Source organism: Zymoseptoria tritici, chromosome 1, assembly GCF_000219625.1.
Source record: "Zymoseptoria tritici IPO323 chromosome 1, whole genome shotgun sequence".
Taxonomy (NCBI): Eukaryota; Fungi; Ascomycota; class Dothideomycetes; order Mycosphaerellales; family Mycosphaerellaceae; genus Zymoseptoria; species Zymoseptoria tritici.
The window spans coordinates 5,899,155-5,925,962 of record NC_018218.1 but is presented as its reverse complement, the minus strand read 5'-3'; the positions used below and the strand labels follow the sequence as shown (position 1 = coordinate 5,925,962).

The following is a 26,808-nucleotide window of genomic DNA, read 5'->3' as shown; positions in this document are numbered from 1 at the left end:
TCGCAGTTCAGACGATGTTGTATTCGGGATGACTTTGTTGTTGCGAAGAGAAAGTTGTCATGTTTATGTACTGACGTAGAACCGTTGTAGAGGTCGCGTTTAAGCTTTCGGATTCGGACCAGACATCCTTGCTCTCGCATGTGAAAGTGGAAGGCACTGCCAAGATCAACTCTTCTCCCTTCGAGATATGATCTCCAATTCACTTCACTTTTGGAACCATCGAATACTAGCACATGCCAACGAGGAGATGAGTAAATTATGAGCGATCCACCATACCACATCGGCCAACGCCTCAGCCTCAAAGGACAACTCTGCACGATCCGCTACATTGGTCCCGTTTCCGACAAAGCAGGAGAATGGGTGGGTGTCGAATGGGACGACACCACTCGAGGAAAACACAATGGCACTCACCAAGGGGTGAATCATTTTGAATGTAAGGCCGTCAGGAACCAAGCAGCGAACGAGCTCTAAAGCTCACGATACAGGCAGAAGCTCTTCACCGACCGCTGGGTCATTTCTCCGGCCCAAGCAGCCATGGGACCCATCAAGGACATTTCTTCAAGCGTTGCGAGAGAAGTACATGCCAGAGGAAGCAGGGACTGGAGGCGATATTGTTTACTTCTCTGGCAAGCAAGCGGAGGAGATCGGCTTCGAGAAGTTCTCCAAACGGCAAGCTCAGCTTCAGGGGATTCATGTTCTTGTGCTGGACCATATGAGGATCCGCAGTGACAGTTCAGACGCTGAGAACGGGACCATCGAGGAAATATGCGCCAACATCACCGATCTGGATCTCGGCAGCAACCTCTTCGAAACTCTAGACGAAATACTGGACATAGCCAAACTCCTACCGAAACTGCGCACCCTCACGTTGGACGGCAACCGAATACACACAGGACCGGAGCACGGCACAGCACTCCTCAACGTGAAATCTCTCAGTCTGTCCAACACGCTCCTCGACTGGCATGGGATATGCGCTGTAGCTTCCCGATTCCCGAATCTCATCTCCTTGACAGCCGCCGGCAACGAACTGCAGGTCATCAGCGACAAGACCCTACCCTGCCACCTCCAAACCCTCGACCTCTCCTCCAACAAATTCACCGCCCTCTCCTCCCTCTCTCCCCTCCACTCCCTCCCCGCCCTCCGCACCCTCTCCCTAAAAGCCAACCTCATCACCACCACCGGCTTTCCTCCGGCCAATCTCATTAACGGCACCAACCTGCCCCAACCCCTCAGCCCAACCCTCCACACCCTCGACCTCTCTCACAACGCAATCTCCACCTGGCTCCCCATCAACGCCCTCCCATCCCTCTACCCTTCCCTCCTCCACCTCCGCACATCCTCCAACCCCCTCTACTCCCACCTCACCACCCCGTCCGGCGCACCCCTAACCCCCGAAGACGGGTACATGCTCACCATCGCCCGTCTACCTGCGCTGCAAACTCTGAATTACAGCGCTATTACGGAGAAAGAAAGGTTGAATGCGGAGACTTACTATCTTGGGCAAATCGCCGCTCAAATCAGTCTCGTTACTAGCGGGGCTGAGGGGGTGGAAGCTGTGAAAGCTGAACATCCGAGGTGGAAGGAATTGGTGGAGGAGTATGGCGAGCCGAGCATACCTTCTACCATCACTGGTGCCGCGGCGAAGGAGGGAGAAAAAAATCCGCATTCCCTTGCCGCGCAACTGCTTACCCTTACATTCCACCTCGCCTCCCCTTCATCCTTCACGCACCTCCACCCCACAAAGACAGAGACAGAGTGGACAGACCGCATCCCCAAGTCCTTCTCCATTTACACCCTCCTCTCCCGCGTCGGCGCAAAACTTGGAGTGTTACCGATGGAGTTGAGACTGGTGTGGAAAACGGGGGAGTGGGATCCTGTGCAGCGCGGACCTGGGCAGGGGGAAGTGGAGGAGTGGGATAGTGAGGATGAAGAGGAGGAGGAGGATGGAGGGAGGGAAGTGGTGAGGAGGGAGATAGAGTTGGTTGCTGGGACGAGGGGGGTGGGGACGGTTTTTGAGGGGGGTGGGGGAGTGGTGAGGGTTGAGAGGAGGGAGGGGACGACATGATGGGAAGGGAAAGGAGAAATGGACAAGTCAGGCAGATCAGGGTAGAGAAAACTCAAGCACGCGAGGAGATGTGCAATGTCCAGAGAATGAGCGCATGATGAGAGACACCGTTTCATTTGTGACTGCGGCCTCAACATTGATCGACCACGATTCCTACTTGGTGATGCCGAGTAAGATTGATCCTCGGACAGTGACAGCCGCTGTTTGTCAGGGCCAGAGTCTGTCGCGGCCGAGGCCTTTCGCAGCGGTCTGACATCGATTTTCCCAAGCCGGAATAGCAGGCTGTCGTGGGCGGAGACCGGTAGAGTGAGGCGCTCGTGGAGTTCCGTGGCCTTGGTCCTCTACGTTGAGCACCGCGCTGTGCACGAGCGACGTTTTTGGCTACCTCCAGCCGTGCACAAATGCTCCATCTCAACTGTGAGAGCACGCGAGATGCGCCCAGCAGATCCCGTTCAGAGCCTGGTCCCATTCGCGACACAACCCATCTCGCCAATCTCCTTCTCACCACAACCCATCTCGCCACTCCTCTTCAGCCCTCATCCTCTGAACCTCAACCCCACCCTCAAAATAACCCATTCCATCCCATCCCTCATCATCATCCCCCCCGCTTAAACAACGCCTCCATATGCGACTGACTATTCTTATACGTCATATCGAGATAATTCAATTTCTTATCCAGATTCGCCAATTCGGCCTTGACGTCTTCGGCCTCTTTGGTTTGGCGGGTTTTCACTGCGGTGGTGGATGTGAGGACGAACCTGTGCAATCATACATCATACATCAGTAAAACAGCCTCATGGGACTCGTGGGACTCAATGCCGTAGGGGACATACATCTTCCCAACACCATCATAAAGTGGAGTTTCCTTCGGCAAAGCGTCGAGTTCGACGGCGGAGAGTTGCAGCATTCGAGACTCTCGGTTTTTGGAAGCGATTTGAGCGCGGACGATGCCGAGTTGTTGTTGGGCGAAAGCGGATTTTTGTTCGATTTCTTGGAGGAGCTGGGCGATCTTATCAGTATGGCGTTGCTGAATTGGGTAGATTTGGGGGACTCACCTGCTGTAGCTTCTCGTTGGGGATGGACATCTTGGCTTCAATATGAGGATGAGTTTGATATGGTCGAAGTGAAGTCGAGAGTTGTTCATTCATCGGTCTTCAGCGGAAGGAATTTCGCATTCGGACTCGGATAAGTTTCGGATGATTCGGAACAGCTCGAGCTATAGCTGCCCCTGCTCGATATGACGCAGGTTTCAGTATCAGCTGCCAGACGACGCGGTCATGGGCGCAGTCGGTTGTTCCAGAAAGTCAAGTCACATTATTCGGTGAGAGAGAGAGAGGAAAGTAGGACACGTACCAAGAAAGAGAAGAGACAGCAAACAAAATCTCTCTCCAGCCTCTCTCGGTCCATCCATCACACACACTCGCTTGAACAGAACTGCCTCTCATGCCCCATCGACATCGACATCAGCCATCTCTGTCATCCTCAATACAGCTCCAACACAGCCAGCAGCCATCATGGTCCGGCTCCTCCCCTCGATTCCATATCCGCCCGAACGACACGATGGGTATTGGGCGCCTATAACGTCGACGCTGGATTGGTGTGAGGAGGTACAGCAATCCTCATCTCTCACAGAAGAGCAGTACAGTAGAAGGAAGACGTGCTGATAATGATGTGTGAACCAGAACTACTACGCAACCCGCTACGCCGCCGAAATCGTCAACACCCTCACCAACCTGCTCTTCGCCTTCCTCGCCATCAAGGGCATGTACAACTGCTACAAGCACGGCCACGACCGCGTCTTCTTCGTCACCTTTCTCGGGTACTTTTTCGTCGGAAGCGGATCCTTCGCCTTTCACGCAACACTGAAGTGTAAGCCAACTCCGAACCATGCGTCGAGAAACTAGTTCTAGTCATACCTACCTCCGAGTATACCTGCTGATGAGCTTGTCTCCCTCAAAAGACCCCATGCAACTCGTCGACGAACTCTCAATGATCTACACCACCCTCCTAATGTTCTGGGCGACCTTCGAATACCGACGCTCCCTCCCCGTGAAAATCCTCCTCGGTTTCTTCGTCACCTTCCTCGCCGTCTTCATCACGCTGTACTACCACTTCCTCGGCGACCCGACGTTCCACCAAAACGCCTACGCCATCTTGACGGCAATCGTGCTGATAAGGAGTATGGTGACGATGGAGTTTAATATCCGGCCGTACTTTCGAAATCGTGCTCAGCAGCGAGGAGATGTAGGACTCGGGACGGAGAAGGAGGTTGTGGGTCCCGTGGAGAGGGAGGAAAAAAGGAGGGATGACAGGGACATAGAGATTCTAAGGAAAATGTGGACGTTGATCATCGTCGGACTAGGAGTTTTCCTCGGCGGGTTCGGGATCTGGACGTTGGATAATGAGTACTGTGGGACGATTCGGGGGTGGAGACATGCGTTGGGGTTGCCTTGGGGGGTGGTGTTGGAGGGCCATGGGTGGTGGCATTTGATGACGGGGATGGGGGCGTATTGTTATATTGGTGAGTCTTTGTGCTGTGGTGGTGAGGAGTTGGATGTGGATGTGCTAACGAGATTTGCAGTCTGGGGAATTTGGTTGCGACATTGTTTGAATGGACGACAGGACGAGTATGAGTTGGTTTGGCCGGGGCTTTTTACGAGTTTGCCGGCGATTGAGAGGAAGAGGGAGGTGGTGGGTGGGAAGAAGATGAGCTGAAGTCACTGAAGCAAGCAGCAAGTGAGTCTGCCGAGCTCACAGTGAAGACACCAGCTCATCATGCGTGAACAGAGAATGAATAAAGTCACATAGAAGATCAGGATGATAGATTCTCCGGGTACAGAACCGCACGGAGGAAGGAAGAAAGAACGTACAGTACAGATGTAGGATCTGTACAGCCAGCCATGCAGCTTGAACGGTGAAGATTAGCGGTCTTCGCGTACGTCCAACCATGTACGTCCAACCACCTCACACTTCTTCACATTTTCGTTATCACCGCCGCGCAACCGGGAATAATGCACGAGAACCGCATCCAAGCTTGAGCTCGAGCAAGGCGAACGCGATCGCGCGAACGGAGATACCTCCTACATCCAATGAGTACACAGTAGTAAGCTCGAGGGGCAGGCGTGAACTCCGTCTCTCTCATGCACATGCACATGCAGTGAGACCATTATTACCAAGTCGCAGCCGACAAGGAATGAAAGGGACAGCTTCGAAAGCGTAGGGAACAGCTCCGGTGGGTTGCAGAATCGTTATAGAGAGCACAAGATTGGCAGGCCGGAAGCCGACGGTCCGCGTGAGCACATCAACTGATCAAATGCGTCCATCTCACAAGATTGTATCATGTCGGTCTTGTCAGAGAGCTCGACTCGAGCGACTCGATGATGATCGTCAGTCTCCCTCGTGGGAAGTACCTCCAAAATAAGCGTTTTCTGCCGCGTCGCTTGAGTTTCCTGGTCTACTCCGCTTTCGGGCTGTGCCGATGAGGGAGGTGGGTGTGTGGAGATGGCGGAAGAAGGGCGCGTGCGTGGTTTTGTTGCGAGTGGTGCGAGTGCGAGATGGAAGAATGTCTAGGTCATTATGAAGGTCTACAAAGCCGTGACAACTGCTTCTGCTTCTCATAGCGTAGCCGTCAGTGAAGGTGTAGCCAAGCGGCTGCCGTCGATTGCCATGTGCTTTCTCGACCCAAAGCCATGGAAAGCTCAAGAGCACCATCAATTTGAATAAGGTACCTTTGTAGAAGTACCTCTGCAGTGCTCGATCCCCGCCAAAAAGAAAAAACCAAGGAAAGCCTTATTAGCGGGTCATCGACCCCAGAATCGTGGCGTTTTTTTTGGTTTGATGCAGGATGAGAGAAGAACATGTGATCTTGCGGAGTCGTCCGTTTCTGATGTTCGGATCCGTGACAGGGTTATCGGTGACATGTATGATTGGCTTTGAGCTTTTAGGTCTTCGAATATGGGATTGATGGCAGGTGATTGAGATGGTCATTATGGTGATGGTGATGGAGCGAAAAGAACCTCTCGCGGAAAGAAAGGACCACGCCAAAACTCTTTCCTACCATTTTTGACTTTCTTCCTGCAAAAAGAAACGCACACGACCATGTGAGATCTTTGTGAAAGTTGACGCCAAACGCGCCCCACGGACGGCCGCTTATTGCGGCATCGCGGCTCGGCAGAAATTCATCTCTCTCTCTCTGCACTCTCGGCCGGAAGGCTCGCCGATCGGGCATGCTCGTGCGTAATAGATGATGACGATGGACGGGGAGGAGTGTGATGAAGACGTAGCTGTCGCACGGCATGTAGAGAGAACAAAGTGTTGCGGTGAGTGTGTGTGGTAAAGGCAGGGAAGACATGTCCTCGACGACGAGTCAACGTGAGGTTGCAGAGAGAGAGAGAGACGAGATACGGCTTCGGGTGTGGGGGTTCGGAAGCGAAGATCCATGTAGACCTATTGTGTTGTACGGGTATACCGGCATTTCAGATGATTGTAAATGGCTATGCTGTGAGTGAAGAAAAATAGAGCGCGAAAATTTAATGTGTGTGTGCTCGTTCAGCCTGCCCGGTGGAGACAAGACAGTGGACTCGCTCGTCCCCTGAGAATTCGATGACAGTAACAAGTGGAGTGGATGTTGTTGGCGAGACCGTTCTTCTGTGGGGAATTTCAGAAACTGAAGTTGGGACCGACCGGCGTTGGTGGAGGAGCGGCGGCGGATCCGTGGTCAAGGATTCGGTACGGCGTTGTGCTGTCCTTCTGAGTCTTGACGACGACATTCTAACCCTGAGACCACGCTGCAAAGAAGTCCCTCACATGCCATCGGCGGTAGAAGTAGTGTATGGCGGTATATGCTGGTCCGGATCGGAGCTGGGCGCGTCAGCTCGTGCAAGTCAGGTCTGCCGAGTCCGTCTGCCATGCTCGCCTAGAACTAGCCTGGCCGGGGTCAAACCATGTCCATGTCCTCAATCGAAGCACGGCAGATCTCTTCGCTGCAGAGGAAAAGCTGGTGAGCACGATCCCTACCTCTCTCGCACATGAAAGACATCAGACTGCAGAGACTTGGACATGGGTTCACCCATCCCATCCTCCCTGTCTTGCCACGGCAGTTCCACTCCGAAAAGAAACAAGACTCTTCCATCCATCCTCTCTAATTCGCTCCAATGGCTGCGGCCGGAGATAACTCGCGCTCCGCCTTTGCCTTGGCCTGGCCCTCCAACGGGGTAGTTCTAGTTCTACCGCCTTACTAAGGTTTGGTTCTCCATCTGTGCACGCATCCGCATCGTCCACATCTGCGCTCCACATCTGACCTTGCCCCTCTGGGCGGCTGAACGGTGGAGTGGTGGGTCAACTACTAGGTCGAGGCAAGTCTGGCGCCGCGTTGTTCCTCATTACTTGTCTTGGGACTCTGCCCGCGGGGCGTGATCTTTCCCTTCTTTCATCCCATTGTTTCTCTCTTCCCTACTCTTCCCATTGTGTGTGAAGTTCGATCTTGTATAGCTCTCACCACTGTCTGCAGTGTCGGTCGCCGTATCAGCCGGATCATAACACTACTGGAACAGCTATTACGATCTACCACAACCATGGGTTCTATACCAATGGAGCTCTCGCTCTCCTCGCCTGAGGACTCAGCGGCCTCTCCCTCCGAGACGGTCGACATGCCCATTTCTCAGCCAGCCAAACGAACCGCGACAGATGCTGGACTGCGACCGAATGGTACTCGACCAGCGAAGAGTGTCAAGAGGAGAGCTTCCAAAGCTTGCCAATGTTGTCGCTCGCGAAAGGTGCGCTGTAATGTGGTCGAGCATGGACCGCCTTGCACCAACTGCCGGCTGGACGAGGTGGAATGCATTGTTTCCGAGAGCAAGCGAAAGAAGTGAGTATATTGTGTGAGCTGGCAATATAGCAAAACACCCAGCTAACAATACATCTTCTCCTCCCAGAAAATGGACGACCACCGGCGCAGAAGCCTCTCCGCAACAAAACAAAGGCCTCGCGTTCAAACCCACCACAGCTTTCCCCATGTCCGCGCAACCTCCATACGAACCAATGCGGCGAGCTTCGGAACATGTACCCCACACCGTCTGTAAGTCACTCTGTACCGAAATCACGGCGAGTCGCGTGGAGTGGAGGTGGGCTGACGGGTTGAATTCGCGTAACACAGACCAAGACATCGGCCGAGATATCGCCTTGTCAAGCCGTAGTCGCAGCAGCTCCATGTATGCGCCAGACATGCTCGCTCTGCATCGTCTGGGCCCGAAACCATCCACGTCCGAGCCATCGCCGTTCATCAACAGCATCAATTCGCCGATATCCCCGCTGCATTCCCTGCCACTGTATATCAAGCCATTGCCGACGAAGCTCGAGCCGGAGGATCTGGCGTATTTGGAAAAGAGAGGCGCTTTGACGATTCCACCCACGACGTTGCGGAATGAGCTGCTCAGGAATTATGTCGAATTCGTATACCCTTCCATGCCGATGCTCAATATTCACGATCTCGTCGCGACGATTGACAGGAATGATGGGATTCAGCCGATCAGCTTGTTGCTGTTTCAGGCGATTATGTTCTCAGCGGTCGCCACGATCGATATGCGATTCCTTACAGCTGCGGGATACTCGACTCGGAGGGATGCGAGAAGGGACTTCTTCAAGAAGACCAGACTTCTCTACGACTTTGATGTCGAGATTGATCGCATCTCGCTGATTCAGTCTTTGCTGATGATGACTTACTGGTACGAGACACCGGATGATCAAAAGGACAGCCACCACTGGATGGGCATTGCAGTCTCGCTTTCCCACACGATCGGCCTGCACCGCAACCCGGACAAGTCTCCAGCGATGGATCCCGCGAGGAAGAAGCTGTGGAAGAGAATCTGGTGGTCGACCTACCTGCGAGATCGCCAAGTCGCTCTGGGCATGCGCCGCCCAACACGCATCAAGGATGCTGATTTCGACGTGCCCATGCTCGAAGTCAGCGACTTTGACGTAGCCCTCCTCCCAGAAGGCGACTCATGCATCCCGGCAGACTGCAAAGTCCTGCGAGACTTGGACAGCCAGAAGCAGCTCGCACAAATGTGCATGCAAACCGCAAAGCTATCCATCTGCATGAGCCACGTCCTCTCAGTCCAGTACTCCGTACTAAACAACAACCACGGCGTCGTCGACGAAGAAGGCAGCTCCCGAACCACCGTCCGGCTCGTAGCCCGCCAACTCAACCCCGAAGTCAACGAAGTCCAAACCTGCGACAAAGAACTCCAAGAATGGCACGACGCGCTCCCCTCCGAAGCGCAATACGACACACCAACCTGGTCCGACGTCGACAACGGCAACCGCTCCGTCGTGCTCCACCGCTCCCTGCTCCACCTCATGTACTACGCCGCCTTATCCGCCCTGCACCGGCCCCAAGTCCTCCCCTCCACCGCCGTCGCTCCCCGCCGCTTACAATCCGAACTCCTCGAACACTCCCGCAAAACCGTCCGTCTCGCAGCGACCGAAATCACCCGCATCGCCTACCAACTCTACACCCTCGACATGGCGCGGTTCTTCCCTTCCACCGGCATCACCGTCCTCCTCCCCGCCATCATAATCCACCTCCTCGACATCAAAGCCCCCGACGAGTCCACCCGCCGCCACTCCCTCCAAGGATTCTGCCAATGCATGCAAATCATGGGCAAGTTGCGGGACATCTACGCGGCCGCCGACTACTCCACCGCCTTCCTCGAAGCGGCCATCCGAAAAGCGGAAATCACCCTCCCGCAAAAAGCAGACGAGGTCAAAGAGCCGAGAAACATCATCACCTCCGCTCAGGGACTGGTCGATGCAGGACGTCGCATGCAACTCGTCGCCTCCGCGCCTCCCGAACAACACGCCGGCGCGTTGACGCCACCGCCCGACTCGGAGGGGAAGATCATCTCCCTCCTACGGAAAGATGTGGACGCGCAGTTGTTGACGGACAACGATATCGCGCGGCGGTTGAGCGTGTACCTCGCCAGCACGCCCCCGGACTCGGAGGGACATCACGTTGGTGGTTCGGATGGTGTGGCTGGAGAGGATGGCATGGGTGGAGAGGATGGCATGGGTGAGGATGGCATGGGTGGGCACGGGGGCATGATGATGCACCACGCGGAGGATGCGTTGATGGTGGGAGGACCGGCGGAGTTTGAGCCGGATTTCGACAGTTTGATTAATTTGGATGCGGCGGGGGATGTGTGGAGTTTGGAGGATGGAGCGTATGCGGCGATGGGTGGGGAGAGTGGAGGGTTTACGATGGATATGGATTGGATGAAGGGGATGAGGGATGATGGGTTGGAGGCGGCGGCGGGGGGGACGCCGGGGAGTGGGTGATGGGGTGAGAAGGGGGAGGAGGATGATGAGGAGGATGAGGGGGAGGATGAAGTCCTCGAGATCAAGAAACGAGGAAGAAGACAAGAATGCGAAGTTCAAGGGAGTCCTGGAAATGATCGATCGGACGGGAATGAGAATGATTGTGATAACGGCCGACATGAGTAACTCAACAGGATCATGCTTGTACTGTATCTGTCCATAAACGATGATGATGACGCGGAACTTGAGGTTATACGAGGCGTAACATTTCACTCTCGCCAATTCGCCATTGCAAGTTCAAGAGCAACGGGAAGCAGCAGTCCAGCAGCAGAGGCCAGTTCCTAATCTCTGCAATCCGTCGTGGTTCTGGCAGAAATACGAAACCCCCCCTCCCTCAAAAATCCCCATCAATTCCCCCCATCAAATCCCCTCATCAAATTGTGATCCCCCATCAATTCCCCCCATCAAATATTGACTCCTCCCAACCCACCAAATGACGTTTGCCGATCTCTCCCTCGGAGATTTTTACTGGCACCTTGGCCCTGAGTCTAAACCGCATGGGGCCAACGACGTTTTGGACAACTTTTGGGCTGAGTTGCATCCTCTCCCGTCTCCCCTTTGCGAGAGCTCCCGTCTCGTTCACCTTTGACCAAGAGTCCACCGTCTGTCTGGTGTCCCGTCCCCGAAACATAATTTACTCTCTTGCGTGTTTGTCTTTTCCCACACCGCCCGAATATATCCCGCCCGCTTGAACACCCGGTCGATGCTTGCGTTGATTCTCGTTGGTCGCCGGCGTTTGATGGCTTTCGTCACTCCTTAAGATCTTTTGGATCCCGCTTCGCCAGCTCCGTCAAACGGGTTGTGGGAAGACGACTGCACTGGGTTTTTTGGCACGTTGTATATCGGGGATATAATTCCATTTGGAGAGACAAGGGAAGAGTGGGATATTTGACATTACGCGTCGAGAGCGGAAGATTCAAGTTGGGAGGACGCGTTGTTGAAGGGGTGGACATTGGAGATTGGAAAGTGATCGGAGTGTCGTCAACGTGGAAGGTGGGTGGACGAGCAAAGACGCAGAGATCATACAGTGGATTGCAGTGGGCGGATGGAACAGCCAAGAGCTAACATAGGAGAACCACAGGCATCACAGACACCACGCCCGCATCCCCAGCACCTCCACCACCATCCTCACCGCCCACCGTCACGTATGATGGCGTTGTAGCCAACGACTTCCAACCCACTCACCGAACCTCCAACTCCAACACCACCGTCTCCTCCCACGAGCGAGAAAAATCCCTCGCCTTCAGTCCCGACACCGCTCGACTCCGCCCGCGAACGCCCGCCGGTAGCATTCGCAGCAAAGCACCCAGTTCAGCCTACTACACCGCCGTCTGGGGTTCACCCTACGACGTCTCCCCCTCGCAATTCTCGCGTTCCGCACGCACCGCCGTCTCCGAGCAGGAAGCGCGCAGCGACCTCGATTTGAATAGCAGTCCGAGTTTCACGCTCGAACACCTCGTTCCGAGTCGTCTGAGTGATCTCAGCTATCCCGATTCGGAAGTTCTGCCTCCATCGGAAGAGTACCATACGCCTCGCTCGCGAACACAACGCTGGGTACAACTTCCTGTTCGTGACGACCAGAGCGAAGCGATTCACTGGTGGAGCGACGAGTCTGTGCCGAGTAGGAGTAATAGCGAGAGTAGACGGAGACAGGATCAGCGCGAGTCGACTCCGACGAGGAGAAGGTCGGAGCGAGGAGGTGCGAGGCCGGGTCATAATTCGAGAGAGCAGAATCGGACGCTGGATCAGCAGAGTTTTTGGGATACTTTAAGGGGAGAGCAGACGGAAGGGGATAGTAATATGGCGAGTTTAATGGAGTCGAGATGGGCGGCGACGCCGGAGACGAAGTCTGGGGATGTGGATGTGGAATCGTCAGAGAAGGGTAATGGGAAGAAGGAGGATGCGAGGGAGGAGGCAGAGGAAGAGGGGGTCGTTGAGGTGACGGGGATGGGAGCTTCTCGGTGGGCTGATACAACTGATCCTGAGGAGGAGAAGTCGACTCCGAATGCTCAGGAGAAGAAGAACCACGATCCTACGAGAGAGTCGGGGAATTCAACCTCAAATGCTCAGGAGAAGGAGAACCAAGATCCTTTGAGGGAACCGGGCAAGGCGCCAAAAGCGCGAGATATTGAGGCGCTGGCGAAAGAACTTGCTTCTCAGAAGAGGCCTGTGGCAAGTGGGAAACCAATGGTGAACAATACATCTGCGGGCACAGCTGCGACAGGATCGCCCACTGCTGAGAAACAGACCGAGACGAAAGTGAGCATCACTCCTCCGGAAGCCAGCACGCCAGTGAGCAACACCTCTCCTCTCAAGACACCGCAGCTTCAACGAAATGAGAGCACGCAAGGGCTTGAAGCACCTCGACCTCGCTTGAAGACCAGAGTGAGCTGGCGCGGCAGGAACATTGTCATCGCCATACCTCGCCACGACTACGCTGCTGCTGGGGCCGAGAGACCGATGAGCAGAGAAGAAATTGCAGCCCGGTTGCAACATTTCGAGCAAGCCGGTTACGACACCTCAGGTTTCGATTTAGAGCAGGACGTCACTCAGAGCCAGGGTCCTGCGCAAGTGAGATCGATATTTCCCGACGAGGCTGAAACACGTCAGATCTGGGACCAGGACAAGCCCAAAGTCGTTCTTCCAGATTTGGATCAGTGGAAGCGATACATGGATTGGTTGACGGAACAGAAACTCGCCGCTTTGGGAGTCTCTCTCGGCTTTGATGATCCGTCTCCGTTGCCCACTCAAGAAATGTCGCGGCAGTCTTCTGGACAGTATCCGCCGCTGCCATTCTCCCCGCCGATACCGACTGGTTCAGCGGGAAGTATGCGGCCGATGGGACGGGGCCATTCGCATACCATGTCTGTTGCATCGCCTGTTTCGCCGATGGGTGGGCCCATGTTTGGCCACGCGCACAGGCATTCGACCTTTACTGGGGCGCCGATGAACCATTTTCAGATGCCGCACCAGCAGCCGTTACTGTCACCTAATCTTAGCGGCATGCCGCCTTACTCACCTCAGCAACACTTTGTTATGCCTCGTGGCGGATCACCTGCGCAGCTCACTGCTCTTCGTCAGGATCTGGGCAATATGCGTGGACCGGGCTCTCCTCTTGGTCAGCATATGATGTCTGGCTCGCCGCAGGACTACAGTCGAGGAATGATGGACCAGCAGCGCAGACAACATGGCTATTCGCAGTCTATGGCTGCTCCGGTCATGCGTCAATCACCTCAGCCCCAGCAACTCCCGCAGGCTCGATATACGCCTGCTCCTTTACCTGAGCTTCCGGAAGAGGACGACGAGGAAGAATTGAGAGAGCAGGAGAGTGAGCCGGAGCCGCAAGCTTATGTTCCTCCACAGAAGCGCGTGCAGGTGGACACCGAGATCGTGGTCCCAACTCCTCGAGGCCATCGACACAACATCAGCGATGCATTGGAGAGGGAGGTTCTAGAAACTGAACGCCCACCGGTCCCAGCCAAGATGCCAGAGCAGACAAACTCGTTCTTCCCGCCCAGAGGAACCAGTTTGCAAAATCAAAACATGCTGCCTCCACTGCCGAAGCCTGTCGAGAAGGACCCTCTGAGTGCGGACTACGACGTCCACGAGTCACCCAGGGCTAGTAAGAAGAGCGCGGCACGTCTCAATGTTGCGGCTCCCGCCTTCACGTTCAATCCCGGCGCAGTATTTGAGCCTGGCAACGCCGAATTCACATTTGGTGCACCCGCAACCAAGAAGCCCACGGTAGGCCACAAGCGCGACGTGTCATCAGGATCGCTCAACGTCAACGCCCCGAGCTTCAAACCCGCCACGTCCGAGTTCAGCTTCTCAAGCGTCGTCCCACCCTCAGCGAAGAAAGCGGCCGAAGAACCCAAGCGGACAATCGTCGACGATCTGCCAAGTATCTTCGACCTGGGCAAGATCAAAATCCCAGATATCGTCAAACCGACGCGGAGAAACAAGGCTATTCCCATCCTTCCTCCGGAAGAGAGCGACGGCGCTGTGTCTTCGGCTGCGACTTCGGGCACCGAGTATGAAGACGCCAATGGCCGTGTTGCGCAAGGTGAGGCGAAGAGGAAGCAGAAGAAGAAGGTGGCGGATGATGGTGATTCGGTGCCGTTGTTTGCTGAGCCGTCGGAGGTTTCGCCGCCGATTACGCTTTTGCCGGAGCAGATGCTTGGGTCTAATGTTGTGGAGAGGGCTGTTGATGAGACTACCGAGGATGTTACTGAGACTACTATCGAGGAGGTTGATGAGCCGGAAGAGATCAATGAGTTGGACGCCGGTCCTGTCATTGTTGAGTCCGTCAAGGCCGAGGCACCTCAGGCTGTTACTGGCGCGACCGAGCAGACCCATACCCACAGGCATTCGACGTCGCTGTCTGCGCTGGCCAAGCCCTTCGAGCCGCCGGTCGGAATTGCTACGACTACGGACGATGACGAACCCTCGCACGAACACAGCTACAGTTCCATCAGTGAGCTGGAAGACGGCGAGCTGGAAGATGGCGAAATCAGAGACGACGATACGACTGCTTCCACGCTCCTTCGGTCGGACAACTTGTCCATAGCAGAGCGAGACTTTGCTCATCCTCAAGCTAACATCAAGAATGTCCAGGAATTCCACCCTGAGCCTTCGTTCGATGAGATTGATGCGGTCATGATGCAGCTCAATGCTCAAGAGTCCGAGGAGAAGGAGTCTTCGCCGGTGCGTCTGCCGAGTCCAGGCTCTCACCCGATGAAGGGCGTCACGTACCTGGCAGATTGGCACCGCAGCGATGGACCCACGCCTAGCCCGCGACGCCGTCTGCTGGAAGAGAACACGATCTCCGGCGCCAATGGCTGGGGTGTACATCAGCTCAACAGAGCCGAAGACGTGCCCACCAGCGACTGGTCGGATATGCTTTCACCGGTCGATGAGGCCAAGCTGCAAGCGCGAGGAGCCTTCTTCGACAGCCATATTGCTGAGGTCATTGGCCGTGCCATGCATGCCAGATTGGCTCCGCTGGAGGAGTTGATCCTCAGTCGGAATAATAACGCCAGCAGGCGTCCCAAATCATCTGGATCTTCAAAGAGCAAGCGTACGCATTCCAATGTGCAAAGCGATGCGGATGATGAGGATGACTTGTCCGGTGACCGCAAGCAGCGACCTATCTCCCGCGGCCGCGAGAAGCGCGTCGATCAGATCAAAGTCGCAGTGCTGGAGGCTCTGCGTGAGCAAATGCCTCCGCAGGACAAGACTGCCGGCGAGATTCAAGAACTGCACTCTGCTCTCGCAGACATGAAAATCTCGTTCGCTCGTGCTGCGTCGGCGAACTTGGAGCTGGACGACATTCGTGCTATCGTGGAGGATACCATGACCAGACAGACGCAAGCGATGAGCCAAGCGCTAGTCACGACTCCTGACGGTGGCGAGGAGAAGGATCATAAGCGGCAATTGTCGGAACTCCAGGGACGGCTCAATGAGACTTTGGCTGGTGCGCTGGAGGAGGCGAACCAGAGGCGTGCGATTGAAGAGAAAGAAGCTGAGTCGAGACGGCAGTTGCGTCTTGCGCAGGAGGAATTGCAGCTACTCCGCGACTCTGTCCGGGACGATGAGTCGAAGGAGAGGGCCATGGAGCAGGAGAGGGAGGAGTTGATCTCTCGGCTGCAAGTGCAAGGGGAAGCCCTTCGATCTGCTGAGGATAAGTTGGAAGACACTGAGGCGCAGAATGAAGCTTTGCAAGCGACGTTGTCGGAATACCGTACTTCGAGCAAGAAGTGGCGTGAAGACATTGAAGAGGGCAAGCGTGTGCGCGAGGAGTTGGAGAACACGCTTTCTCTTGCCCAACGTCAGGCGGAAGACAGTCAGGATGCTACTAGCGGTATGCGTCGACGGCTTGAGAAGCTGCATGCGGATATGGCTACTGCTGTTGGACAACTCGCCAGCGAGAAGGCGGCGTGGAAGTCGAGGGAAGAGGAGTACCGCAGCAAAGTCGAGTCTTTGGAGGAACGACTTATGGTTTCAGACCGGGGACGCATTGCGCTTGACGAGGAGCTGCGCACCGTGCGCGTTGCTGCTCTTGAGGCCTCGGAAGCTCGTCATACTCTGGACCACGTTCGCGAGTCGAATGCGTCTCTTGAGGAGATGAATCGAAAGCTTCAGTCGGAGTTGGCGGAGCAGCGGGGTCTGGCCGCTCACTACGAGCGCCAATGGCAACATGCACAAGAATCCGGTCAAGCCGAAGTCAACCGCTTGAACATGTCCAAGGATTCAGAAGTCGAAGCCGCCAAACTCTTCGTCCGAGCGGAACTGGAGATGGAGCTGACAAAAGCCCGGACCGAAATTGAGAACCTGCGCATGGAAGCTGAGAACACCAAGGAGCGGCACGCGCATATGCTCGAGCAGGAAGAGTCGCTTCGTAGGGAAGCTTTGCGCAAGACAAACCACTCTAACAGTGTGGCTCTCGACGAGGCGAGGCACAAGTATGAGGCTAATGTGCAGGATCTTACAAGTCAGCATTCCCGCGCTCTACGGCACGCTTTGGAGGATAAGGATCGCTTGGAGCATCTCCTTAGCGAGAAGCTGTCGCTGTCGAATGCAAAGGTGCAGCACTTCCAGGAGCGAGTCATGCATCTCGAGGAGAGGTTGGAGGTCACCAAGTCCGCCGCTCAAGCCGCTGCGAGCAGTGCGAGAGGCGGCAAGGCTGTCGCGCAGCCGCAGTGGCAACCTTCTGGTGTGCCCGAGAAGATCTCGCCACAGGCACTCCGCGAGTCAATTCTCGTCTTGCAGGAACAGTTGCAAGAGCGCGAGGCTCGCATTGAGCGTCTGCAAGCTCACGCCGAAGGAGAAGGCGCCTCGAAGCTCAAGCAGCGCGACGACGAGATCAATTTCCTCCGCGAGTTGCTTGCGGTCCGCAACGAGGAACTCACAGATCTGGTCAACACCATTTCCAAACCCAACTTCGATCGCGCCGCTGTCCGCGACAACGCAATCCGCATCCGCGCGAACTTGCAAATGGAGCAGCAAGAGAAAGACCGTTTCCGTCCTGCGTCACCAAGCCAGAACCAGAGTCAAAACGAGAGTCCCGTGGGATCTGCGCTAGCAAGTCTGACAAGCCTCGCTACACCCAAGGCAGCACAACTCAGCTCAGCGTTCAGCAAGTGGCGCAGCAACATGGAGAGCTCGGCGTTAAAAGCCCAGCAACAACGTCAGCAGCAACTTCGCAGCGCGGCGGCTTCCGGCCGACGATCATACACCCCTTCGAAACCTGCTCCTGCCTCCTCCGCTCCGGCGGGATACCATGAAGGACTGATGACTCCTCCGGCTAGCAATGTTCGCAGCTCCCCGATTCCGGAAGATGATAAGGGTACTCTCCCGCCGCCGCGTTTGCATCCTCGGACGGGCTCTTCGACGTCGAATAAGAGTACGCCGAGGAAGGTGAGGGGAAGGAGGATTTCTGATGATGATGATGATGGGAGGGTGGAGGAGGGGTCGACGACGCCGTTGTTTAGAGAGCAGAGTTATGATCGGGATGCGGAGGATAGCGGTGTGACGATGCGGGAATTCGAGGAGGACGGGATGGTGGATGGAGAGGAGGGAGATGACTCGTTGGAGGATATTGATGATGAAGGACCGCCGGCTTTTAGACGGAGTTTGGAGGAGGAGTTGGGGCGGCAGTGAGTGAGTGAGAGGAGGATTTCTTTTGTTGATATGTGTGTGCATCTGCTGTGGCCTTGAAACAGGATGATCGGAGGAAGTGACTCGATGGAGGAGGAAGACATCAGACTGGAATATTTGTAATAGTTGCATTTTTCTTGCGGGAGGAAGGAAGGTGGATGGAGAGAGATACCCCCCATACGCGGCGATACCCCTTTGTGGAAGATTTAGTTGGATTACCTAGATTGTTGTACTGTGCGCGCAGGTTGCTGTGCCTCCTCGATCTCACTTCTCGATCTGCTGTCGTCGAACTCACGCTGTGCTTTCAATCGAGGCGAGCAGCATCACGTGCGCTCGGATTGCAACCTCGCATTCGGATCCGGCCAAATCGACGACGTAAAGACCAGATTCAACACTCTTGGTATCGACCGAATCATCATCAACAAATAATTTTCACTAATCTCCTTGCTCGTCGCCTTGCTTTTCTCGTACGAGAATGTACGCTTCGATATAATGAGCTGGCAATAATTCCCCGGCTGGAGAACCGTCATGTCTGATGGCGCACAAACGAAGAAGCAAACGAGTCTAGGTGAGTTGATCGGCTTTCAGCAGCCATATCTTACATCGCCACGGCTATTTGAATTCTAAGGACAAGCAGCTAACGACTGCCAGGCTTCCATCTCGCCGCCGGTCTCGGCTCCGGCGTCGCCAGCGCATTCCTCCTCCAACCCGCGGACCTTCTCAAGACACGAGTCCAACAGACCGGCGCCAAATCACTCCGAGCTGCCCTACGAGATGTCCTCAAAGGCCCCAATCCCGTGCAGCAGCTCTGGCGCGGCACTACCCCATCCGTGATCAGGACCGGCTTCGGATCAGCACTGTACTTCGGTCTGTTGAATCAGATGCGACAATATGCAGCGCAGCTTCCCGTCGTCGTTCCTCTACCGGGAGCTCTAACGACACCCGCATCGACATCCTCCTCGTCCTCCTCTTCGGCGCTCCCCAAGCTAGGCCATGTCGCCAACCTCACCACCGGCGCCCTCGCTCGCGTCGCAGCAGGTTTCGTCATGAACCCCGTCACGGTACTCAAAGTCCGCTACGAATCCAGCTTCTACCACTACACCTCTCTCGCCAGCGCAGCCCGAGCCATCCTCGCACAAGAAGGACCACGCGGTTTCTTCGCCGGCTTCGGCGCCACAGCAGTGCGAGATGCGCCATATGCGGGACTATACGTCGTAATCTACGAGCGATCAAAGGTATTCCTCTCCAGCAGTCGATTCGCCGGTATCGTCGGCGAGGACGTAGTAGGCACAGGCCGATCAATGGGCAGTTCGGCTTCGATCAATTTCGTATCCGGAGTCGCGGCTGCGACGGCGGCGACGACGTTGACGAATCCTTTTGATGCGATCAAGACGAGGCTGCAGATTGCTCCGGGGAAGTATAAGAATATGGTGCAGGCGGCGAGGACGATGGTCAAGGAGGAAGGAGTGAGGTGTTTGTTTAGTGGGTTGAGTTTGAGGATTGGGAGGAAGGCGATTAGTAGTGCGTTGACTTGGACGGTTTATGAGGAGATTATTAGGAGGGCGGAAAAGGTTATTGTCGATGTGGAGGAGTGAGATGTGTGTGGCGCGGGATGGATGAGGGCTGCTGTTCGATCTCAACTCAAGAAGGGAGACAGGCGGGAAGCACCACTGCTGTCAAGGATAGAAAGTTGCCAGACAGAGTAACGGTCTGACACTATGAGCGTCGTTCGAGACACGATCGCTGCTTACTCGATATAATCGGGTTCACTTCGAGCTAGTCTGACATGTGAAGCTCGCTTGGAGACGCTCTCGTCTTGCGTCGACATTTTGTGCCGAATCGCTCTGATTAGAGCGTGTCTGCATGAGTTCGACGGGACCTTGGAAGTAATCGTACTTCGACAACAATGCGTCGCTCGTGCAATCATGCCTGAAGGGTTGCTGACAGTAAGCAAGACATTGTATTTCCAATCAGATTGAGAACCATTCCGCGAGCGTTGTTGTGGAAAAGTCTAAATATCGACACGCCATCGCTTACTTTCATCACACTCCATCACCTTCCATCAAATAACCTCATCTACTACCATCTCCCTTGCATTTTGTGATTCCAGGTGTCTGCATCAATCGCACATTAATCTCTGGCATCTTTATCAAGGACAACCCCAATATAATCAGCATGACGGAAACACGCAAGATTGTCATCCTCGGAGCCTCATGCGCTGGTCTCGGAGTCGCACATTACCTCGCCAAACACGTCTTACCCCAATTGAATGAGGAGACCAAATATGAGCTGCACATCGTCGACCCGAGCACACGTTTCTGGTGGCACATCGCGGCTCCTCGCCAGATCGTCACAATGAAGGACCTCACTGTCGACAAAACTTTCGTACCCATCAAGGACGGTTTCAAGCAGTACACCTCGCTCCAGGACAACATCTTCTTCCATCAAGGAACTGCATCCGCGCTGGACATTGAAGCCCGCACGGTGACATTGACCAATTCGGGAGGTGAAGACAAGCAAACCCTCGACTACTACGCTCTAGTCATCGCCACAGGCACAACTTCTCCCACGCCTCTCACCACCTTTCACGGCGACTACACCGTCTCCCAGAAAGCCTTGGAAGAAGTCAACACCAAACTCGCCTCCGCGAAAGAAATCGTCATCTCAGGCGGCGGCCCGATAGGCGTCGAGACCGCCGGCGAAATCGGGCAGGTCTTCGGCAACAAAGCGAAGATCACCCTCATCACGGGCTCTGATAAGCTTCTGCCTGTCCTGAACGAAGCTCGATCCAAGAAAGCCGAGGGAATGCTCGCTAAACTCGGCGTGTCTGTCATCTACAAAGTCACCGTTGACAAGGACGAAGCTTCGTCTTCTGATCCCGAGAAGACGGCTCTTACTCTCAGCAATGGCAAGACTATCTCCGCAGACGTGTATATCCCTGCACACGGTGTCAAGCCGAACTCGGAGTTTTTGCCTGCTGCTCTCAAGGACGACAAGGGCTACACCAAGACGAATTCTTCGACGCTGCGAATCGATGCAGCGGGTCCGCGGGTGTATGCGGCGGGCGACATCGCGGGTGTAGACAACGGTGGCATGTTGAACATGTACGAGACACTGCCGGTGCTGAATAGGAATATTGCGAAGGATCTGCTCGAGAAGCATGCGGTGCCGGATCAGACGTATACATTCAAGCCATCGGAGACGCAGGTTGTACCGGTAAGTGATGTGATTCTGGCTCCTTAGGGTTGAATGCTGACTTTGTGATAAATCAGATTGGACCGAAGACTGGAGTCGGAGCCTACAGCGGATGGACGATTCCTGGGTTCGCCGTGGCGATGGTCAAGGGCAAGGACTATTTTGTTGGGCAGGTGCCTGACTTCACGGAGGGAAAGAAGTTTGTCAAGGCTTGAGGGGCAGGGCAGGTATCATACTTGGCAGCATGTTGGTGGAAGTGGTAATGGTCGGTAAGGCGGTGATGGAGCTGGAAAATTTCATGAGGTTTGGCATATCGATACCCACGAAGCAGTATAATAGACTTGTAATCAGCCATGGAAGTGCAGAGGTCCCACGGACATGAGATCGACGATCAGGCATGTTGGAAATCAAGACACTGCGAGCATAGCCATCATCTTGGCCGTCTATTGTACTCATGCCAAGGGATGCGGTCGGTATATCGATCATGTGTATATCGATCATGTGTATATCGAGGCGTACATTTGATGTAGTTGTACAGTGGTGGGCCTCGAAGTCTTAGTTCTATTAGGGTTGTGGATCGACGAGAATCAGCGTGACGAGGGCCAAGCGCCACAAGAAAGACTCGCTTCTGCAGCTCCCGCCTGCCCAATACAAACGGGAAAGGTGCCAACTTCGGTTGTTTCGAGAAGAGATCAGCTCACGACCAATGCAGCACATTTGTGAAACATAATTTTCGAATAATCTTCGATTCGCTGTCCCCTTCTCACATCTTCTTCTCCACCTTTTCAAAGCTTCTTCCTGCAACATCAACCCCCAACAAAAATGTCGAATCCTATCGTCATTCGCAACCTTACGGCGCAGCCTCTTACGGTCAAGCATATCGAGCGATTTGAAGCGCCTATTGCGAAGAATCTCTCTTCAGGTGGTGGATTTTCGGTCAACAATATTACGTCCAATATCACCTCGGTCTTTAGCAATGGCACCAGTCCTGCCCCTCCCCAGCAGATCGATGAGCATGCCCAAAGTTTCACGAAGAAAGACCTTGAAATCCGACTAGAGCCATTCAGTACCAACCGGACTGATGTCGAACTCACGGAACGGAATGCAAATGACATCCTGCGCTTGACGTTGCAAGGCGATGGTGGTGGGCAGTGGAGGATTGATGCTCCAACTCCAGGGACGACTTCCCAGAAACTGACCCCTCTCACGCCGGACCCCAAACATCAATACCATGCCTTCTTCTTGCGATTTACTTCCGTCCTCGCGATCATGGAGACCGCAGCCGAGTACCGCCACTGGATGAAGGAATTCCAAGACTCCACTCCCATATCCGCCCTCTCCATCCCAGGCACCCACAACTCTCCTACCTGCTATAAAGCACTCCCTTCCGTCCGATGTCAAGCCGTGGGTCCGCTCGAGCAACTCCAAAACGGCGTCCGCTTCTTCGACATCCGCGTACAGCCCAACAAACCAAACGAGGAAAAGGACGACTCCCTCAATCTTGTACACGGCGTATTTCCCATCTCTCTCACAGGCAACAAGAAGTTCCGCACCCTCGAGGACGAAATCAAGGGCTTCCTTAGCGAGAACCCTTCCGAAACTGTCCTCGTCTCCCTCAAACGTGAAGGTCCGGGTGAAGCCACGGATCAACAGCTCTCCAAAATCCTCCGCGACCACTACACCTCCTCCGACATCTGGTACACTGACCCCCGAATCCCGACATTGGGTCAAGTCCGCGGCAAGATCGTGCTCATGCGTCGATTCGCCATCACTGATAGCTTAAAGTCCGACCACAACGGCCGAGGTTGGGGTTTGAATGCCGAGAATTGGGCGTACAACTGCGCCAACGACAAGCACGGAGATGTCGTCGTGCAGGACTTTTGCGAGGTGCTCGAGACGGAGAATATCGATCATAAGATCAGTCTCTGCTGCGAGCACTTCGAGCGCGCGGCGCAGGTCTGCTGTCCTGTTGACGAAGCTGCGGATCCGGAGCGTCGTGCTTCTTTTGAGCGGCGTGGCTCTACGGCTCCTCCTGTCAACACGACTTCGCTGTACCTCAACTTCTTGTCGGCGTCGAACTTCTGGAAAGTCGGATGCTGGCCGGACAAGATCGCTGCGAAATTGAATCCCGCTGTGACTGCGTTTCTGGTCGAGAAGCATGATATTGGTGATAAGGGACTGGAAGCGCCGGATGAGAAGGTCGAAGGTGATGGCGGGACGGGGATTGTAGTTTGTGATTGGGTTGGGAAGGATGGAGATTGGGACTTGGTGAGGACGATTGTGGGGATGAATAGCAAGTTGTTGGTCCGGCAGAGGGGGGTTGGGTGGAGGTGAAGAAGGAGAGGCATTGGTCGCTTTTGTTTGAAGGCATTGAAGAAATGATGTTATGAATGCTCACGGTATAGACAGAGACAAGCAGAGCATCCGAGATGGGTGAAAGTAATGCAATGCTATGTCTGCAGAGCGTTGGGCTTCAGACGCTACTCACTCATCTTGCACTCGCTCGAGGCATGCTCCATCGCAGAGAAAAGTGGACGAATAGAAGGATGAGCAGCAGAGAGCGTGAGATCAAATAGGTAAAGGGAAGAGGGAGCTCGGGGCATGTACTGTGGCTGAAATCGGAGCACCAGCCGCACAATCTGGATCCATTTTCTTGGGCTTCACTTCGCGTTCACATGCATTGAATCCATCTTCACGCCGACGACCTGACTACGGCATCTTTGCCTCCACAAACTGCGCATATCCGTCACCATCGACGCGCCTACAAGTTCTTCCGGCAGACGCACCAATCACCCGAACGTGGACCGCCGGCGCATCATCTTCGTCGATCCAGTCGCGCGACAGCTTCGAGAAGCTCAGAACAGCGAGCTTGGAGGTTGCCTTCGATTCTGCACACACTGAGTGAACGGAATTCTCTCAAGATGGCAGATCAAGAAGTGAGCTCGCCGCCACTGTCAGAAGCGTTCCCGGATGAAGAGGCCACAAATGGGGTCAATGGTCATGCAGAAGAAGAGGACGATGAGGATGATGTTCAGCCGAAAAGCAGGAGACAAAAGCCAGCGAACGGAGGAGATGCGCAGCCCGAGCTCGACGACCTTTTTGGAGATGAAGAGGATGAGGCAGAGCCTGCGTAGGTCTGGGCATACATACCGAGTTGCGCATTGGCTAACCATCTTATAGCACGCGACAATTAGATGATGAAGAGCTTGATTCGGGCGACGATGAAGGCCGGGCGGATCGCGCTGCACAGCAAGAGGACACACAGCAGTACGAGACACATGAAGTGTTGTCAATGGACTTGGAGGTCGCGAGACAGCCAGTGCCGGAGCCGAGTGATGGCGAGGTATGCTTTGAGACCCTCAAGGTAAGGGAACAACACTGACCAGATACAGATGTACCTCCTCAAGATCCCAAACTTCATGTCAATAGAGCCCCAAGCCTGGCAAACGACGGCCTTTCAGCCTCCTACAGCCGACCACCACTCGAAGGAGGCTTCTGCCACTTTCTCCGCCTACAACACCGCCATGTCTACAGTCCGCTGGCGACACTCGCCCTCCAACCCTGCCGAGCTCCAATCCAACGCACGCATAAACCGCTGGTCGGACGGCTCGATCACTCTCCAGCTTGCATCCGACCCTACAACACAATACGAGATGGATGGCAACGCACTTGCACCACCGCAGATCAATCCTCCCAAGCCTACACCCTTCAGCGTCGCCGCGAATGCCAAACGCGGTGCGAGCAAAGATGCGTTCACATACCTCGTGGTTCCCGTCGAGTCGGCCGAGTCGCTACGGATCACACACAAAATCACAGCAAGTCTCAACGTCAAACAGTCCGGCACCGTAGAAGACGACGCGATCGCACAACTCCAAGCCGCACTCTCGCAAGCCGCGAACAAGACCAAAGTCGGCGGAGCCTCAGGCGTTCTCGAGGCCACAGACGTCGACCCCGAGCTCCAAAGAAAACAAGCAGAATTGGCAGAGAAGCAGGCCATGCGAGACAGGAAGAAGCGCGAGAATGCACAAGAACGGGACAGGATGCGGTCGGACCGGACGCTCGGTCGCGCAGGCGTATACTCTGGACGATCCGGCGGCGGCCTCAACGTGGGTATGCTCGAAGACGACGAAATGGACGGCGGTCGCGGCCGCTCGCAAGGCAACAAAGCTCGCGCGAAGCCCCGTCGGCGGAGGAATAGTGAGTACAGCGACGATGAGGACTTTGGCAATAAGCGGTTCTCCAAGGAAGACAGCTATGACCAGGAAGACGACTTTGTGGCGCCGAGTGACGAGGAGGAAGTGGTTGAGGACGACGATGATGAGGACGATGGCATTATGGAGGAGAGGACGGAGAAGGCGCCGAAGAGGGACCGTCCGAGACCTGCTGCTGCGGCGGAGACGGGTGATGATGAGGATGCGGAGGGTGAGGAGGATGATGATCTACCACAGGCTCGCACTAAGAGGCGAAGAGTTGTGGATGATGAGGATGAGGATGAGTAAGTGGGCGATGGAGGTGATGGGAGACGCATGTATTTGTATATGGCCGGTGGACTTGCATAGCGGCGAGGAGTGGCATTGCTCCCTACTGTGCTTTCGAGACAGCGGAAGACAGCATCGCGTTGCGGCTTGTTCGATACAGACATCTGCAAATTGTTCAACAGATCTGGCCTCCTTGTTCAGACCAACGGTGATGGGCGCCTGAGGCATGAACAAATTCAGGACTTCTTCTCAGTTCCCTGTCTGCTTCCACCTGTCATCGTAAATCCATCAGACATTGCCTTCCTAGTCGTCGACATCATCAGGACTCCGTGTAGATCGCCATACTCCAGAACGACCGCATGATGGCCGCCCCCTTCGCTTTAATCGCTCAAGGAGTGGTTCGTCCAATCTTGGGCCGGACTCCGGCTGCTCCAGTCCGCTCCAGCCGGCGCCGTTTAGGCAACGAGGGCAAGCGGAACCACACCACGTCTCCGGTGAACTCCTGTTCGACCTGGACCAATTTTGAGTGTACTGAATGTGCCTCTCGTACGATGTTCCGGTCAGTCGCATCGTGCGATGGCGAACGCAAAGACGACACTGTGACAAGGCACCTCGAGTTTTGGATTCGGAAAGACACTGAGGCCCGTGACTATGGAGTTGCTAAATGTCAACGTCGAAGTGGTTGTTTACTCCGCAGGATCGTCGAGGACGTTGTAGCGGTCGCATCGCGTGAAAGACGCCATATCAGTACACGCCATATCAGTACCATCATTACCACCGCACCGTCAGCAGCGTCCACGGCGTAAGTTCACGAAGCCTTGGAGGCTATCGAGCTCAGTACAGGTAGGTCTGTTTGTGGCTCTCTATCCAAGATGACTGACCGCAATAGAATGTCGGAGTCCTCGCCGTCGGCTTCGAATTGACGCTTCCGCGACCAAAGGCATGATCTCGCTAAACTCCTGGATTTGATCCTTCACAACAGTCGATGCGAATCTGGTACCGATGCGAGACCGTTGCTCTACTTGTAGGGTGAACAGTTCA

The 26,808-nt window shown here is 54.9% G+C and overlaps 8 protein-coding genes across 8 annotated transcripts; 7 read left to right on the top strand and 1 right to left on the bottom strand.

Moving 5' to 3' along the window:
* Window positions 1–201: 201 nt before the first annotated feature.
* On the top strand, window positions 202–2,065 carry MYCGRDRAFT_107794 (uncharacterized protein; the record flags this gene model as incomplete). The annotated part of the gene is made up of 2 exons (XM_003856805.1): window positions 202–433; window positions 486–2,065. 2 exons carry the CDS (start codon window positions 259–261, stop codon window positions 2,063–2,065), a joined length of 1,755 nt encoding a protein of 584 aa, XP_003856853.1.
* A 525-nt stretch (window positions 2,066–2,590) lies between these two features.
* MYCGRDRAFT_98927 (uncharacterized protein) lies at window positions 2,591–3,151 on the bottom strand (the record flags this gene model as incomplete). Its single annotated transcript, XM_003856783.1, has 3 exons — window positions 2,591–2,823; window positions 2,899–3,065; window positions 3,121–3,151. Coding segments are annotated over 3 exons (361 nt in total), but the record flags the coding sequence as incomplete, so codon positions are not given.
* Window positions 3,152–3,579: 428 nt separating this feature from the next.
* Window positions 3,580–4,780, top strand: MYCGRDRAFT_34998 (uncharacterized protein; the record flags this gene model as incomplete). The annotated part of the gene is made up of 5 exons (XM_003856806.1): window positions 3,580–3,672; window positions 3,748–3,934; window positions 4,026–4,275; window positions 4,366–4,586; window positions 4,647–4,780. 5 exons carry the CDS (start codon window positions 3,580–3,582, stop codon window positions 4,778–4,780), a joined length of 885 nt encoding a protein of 294 aa, XP_003856854.1.
* Window positions 4,781–7,683: 2,903 nt separating this feature from the next.
* MYCGRDRAFT_20893 (uncharacterized protein) lies at window positions 7,684–9,808 on the top strand (the record flags this gene model as incomplete). Its single annotated transcript, XM_003856807.1, has 3 exons — window positions 7,684–7,931; window positions 8,025–8,141; window positions 8,173–9,808. Coding segments are annotated over 3 exons (2,001 nt in total), but the record flags the coding sequence as incomplete, so codon positions are not given.
* Window positions 9,809–18,622: 8,814 nt separating this feature from the next.
* On the top strand, window positions 18,623–19,689 carry MYCGRDRAFT_84343 (uncharacterized protein; the record flags this gene model as incomplete). Its single annotated transcript, XM_003856808.1, has 2 exons — window positions 18,623–18,662; window positions 18,746–19,689. 2 exons carry the CDS (start codon window positions 18,623–18,625, stop codon window positions 19,687–19,689), a joined length of 984 nt encoding a protein of 327 aa, XP_003856856.1.
* A 492-nt stretch (window positions 19,690–20,181) lies between these two features.
* Window positions 20,182–21,504, top strand: MYCGRDRAFT_67645 (uncharacterized protein; the record flags this gene model as incomplete). The annotated part of the gene is made up of 2 exons (XM_003856809.1): window positions 20,182–21,310; window positions 21,367–21,504. 2 exons carry the CDS (start codon window positions 20,270–20,272, stop codon window positions 21,502–21,504), a joined length of 1,179 nt encoding a protein of 392 aa, XP_003856857.1.
* Window positions 21,505–22,111: 607 nt separating this feature from the next.
* Window positions 22,112–23,623, top strand: MYCGRDRAFT_98925 (uncharacterized protein; the record flags this gene model as incomplete). The annotated part of the gene is made up of 1 exon (XM_003856810.1): window positions 22,112–23,623. The coding sequence occupies one exon, from the start codon at window positions 22,112–22,114 to the stop codon at window positions 23,621–23,623; it is 1,512 nt and encodes a 503-aa protein (XP_003856858.1).
* Window positions 23,624–24,235: 612 nt separating this feature from the next.
* Window positions 24,236–25,788, top strand: MYCGRDRAFT_67639 (uncharacterized protein; the record flags this gene model as incomplete). Its single annotated transcript, XM_003856811.1, has 3 exons — window positions 24,236–24,419; window positions 24,470–24,632; window positions 24,682–25,788. The coding sequence occupies 2 exons, from the start codon at window positions 24,582–24,584 to the stop codon at window positions 25,786–25,788; spliced, it is 1,158 nt and encodes a 385-aa protein (XP_003856859.1).
* Window positions 25,789–26,808: the final 1,020 nt, after the last annotated feature.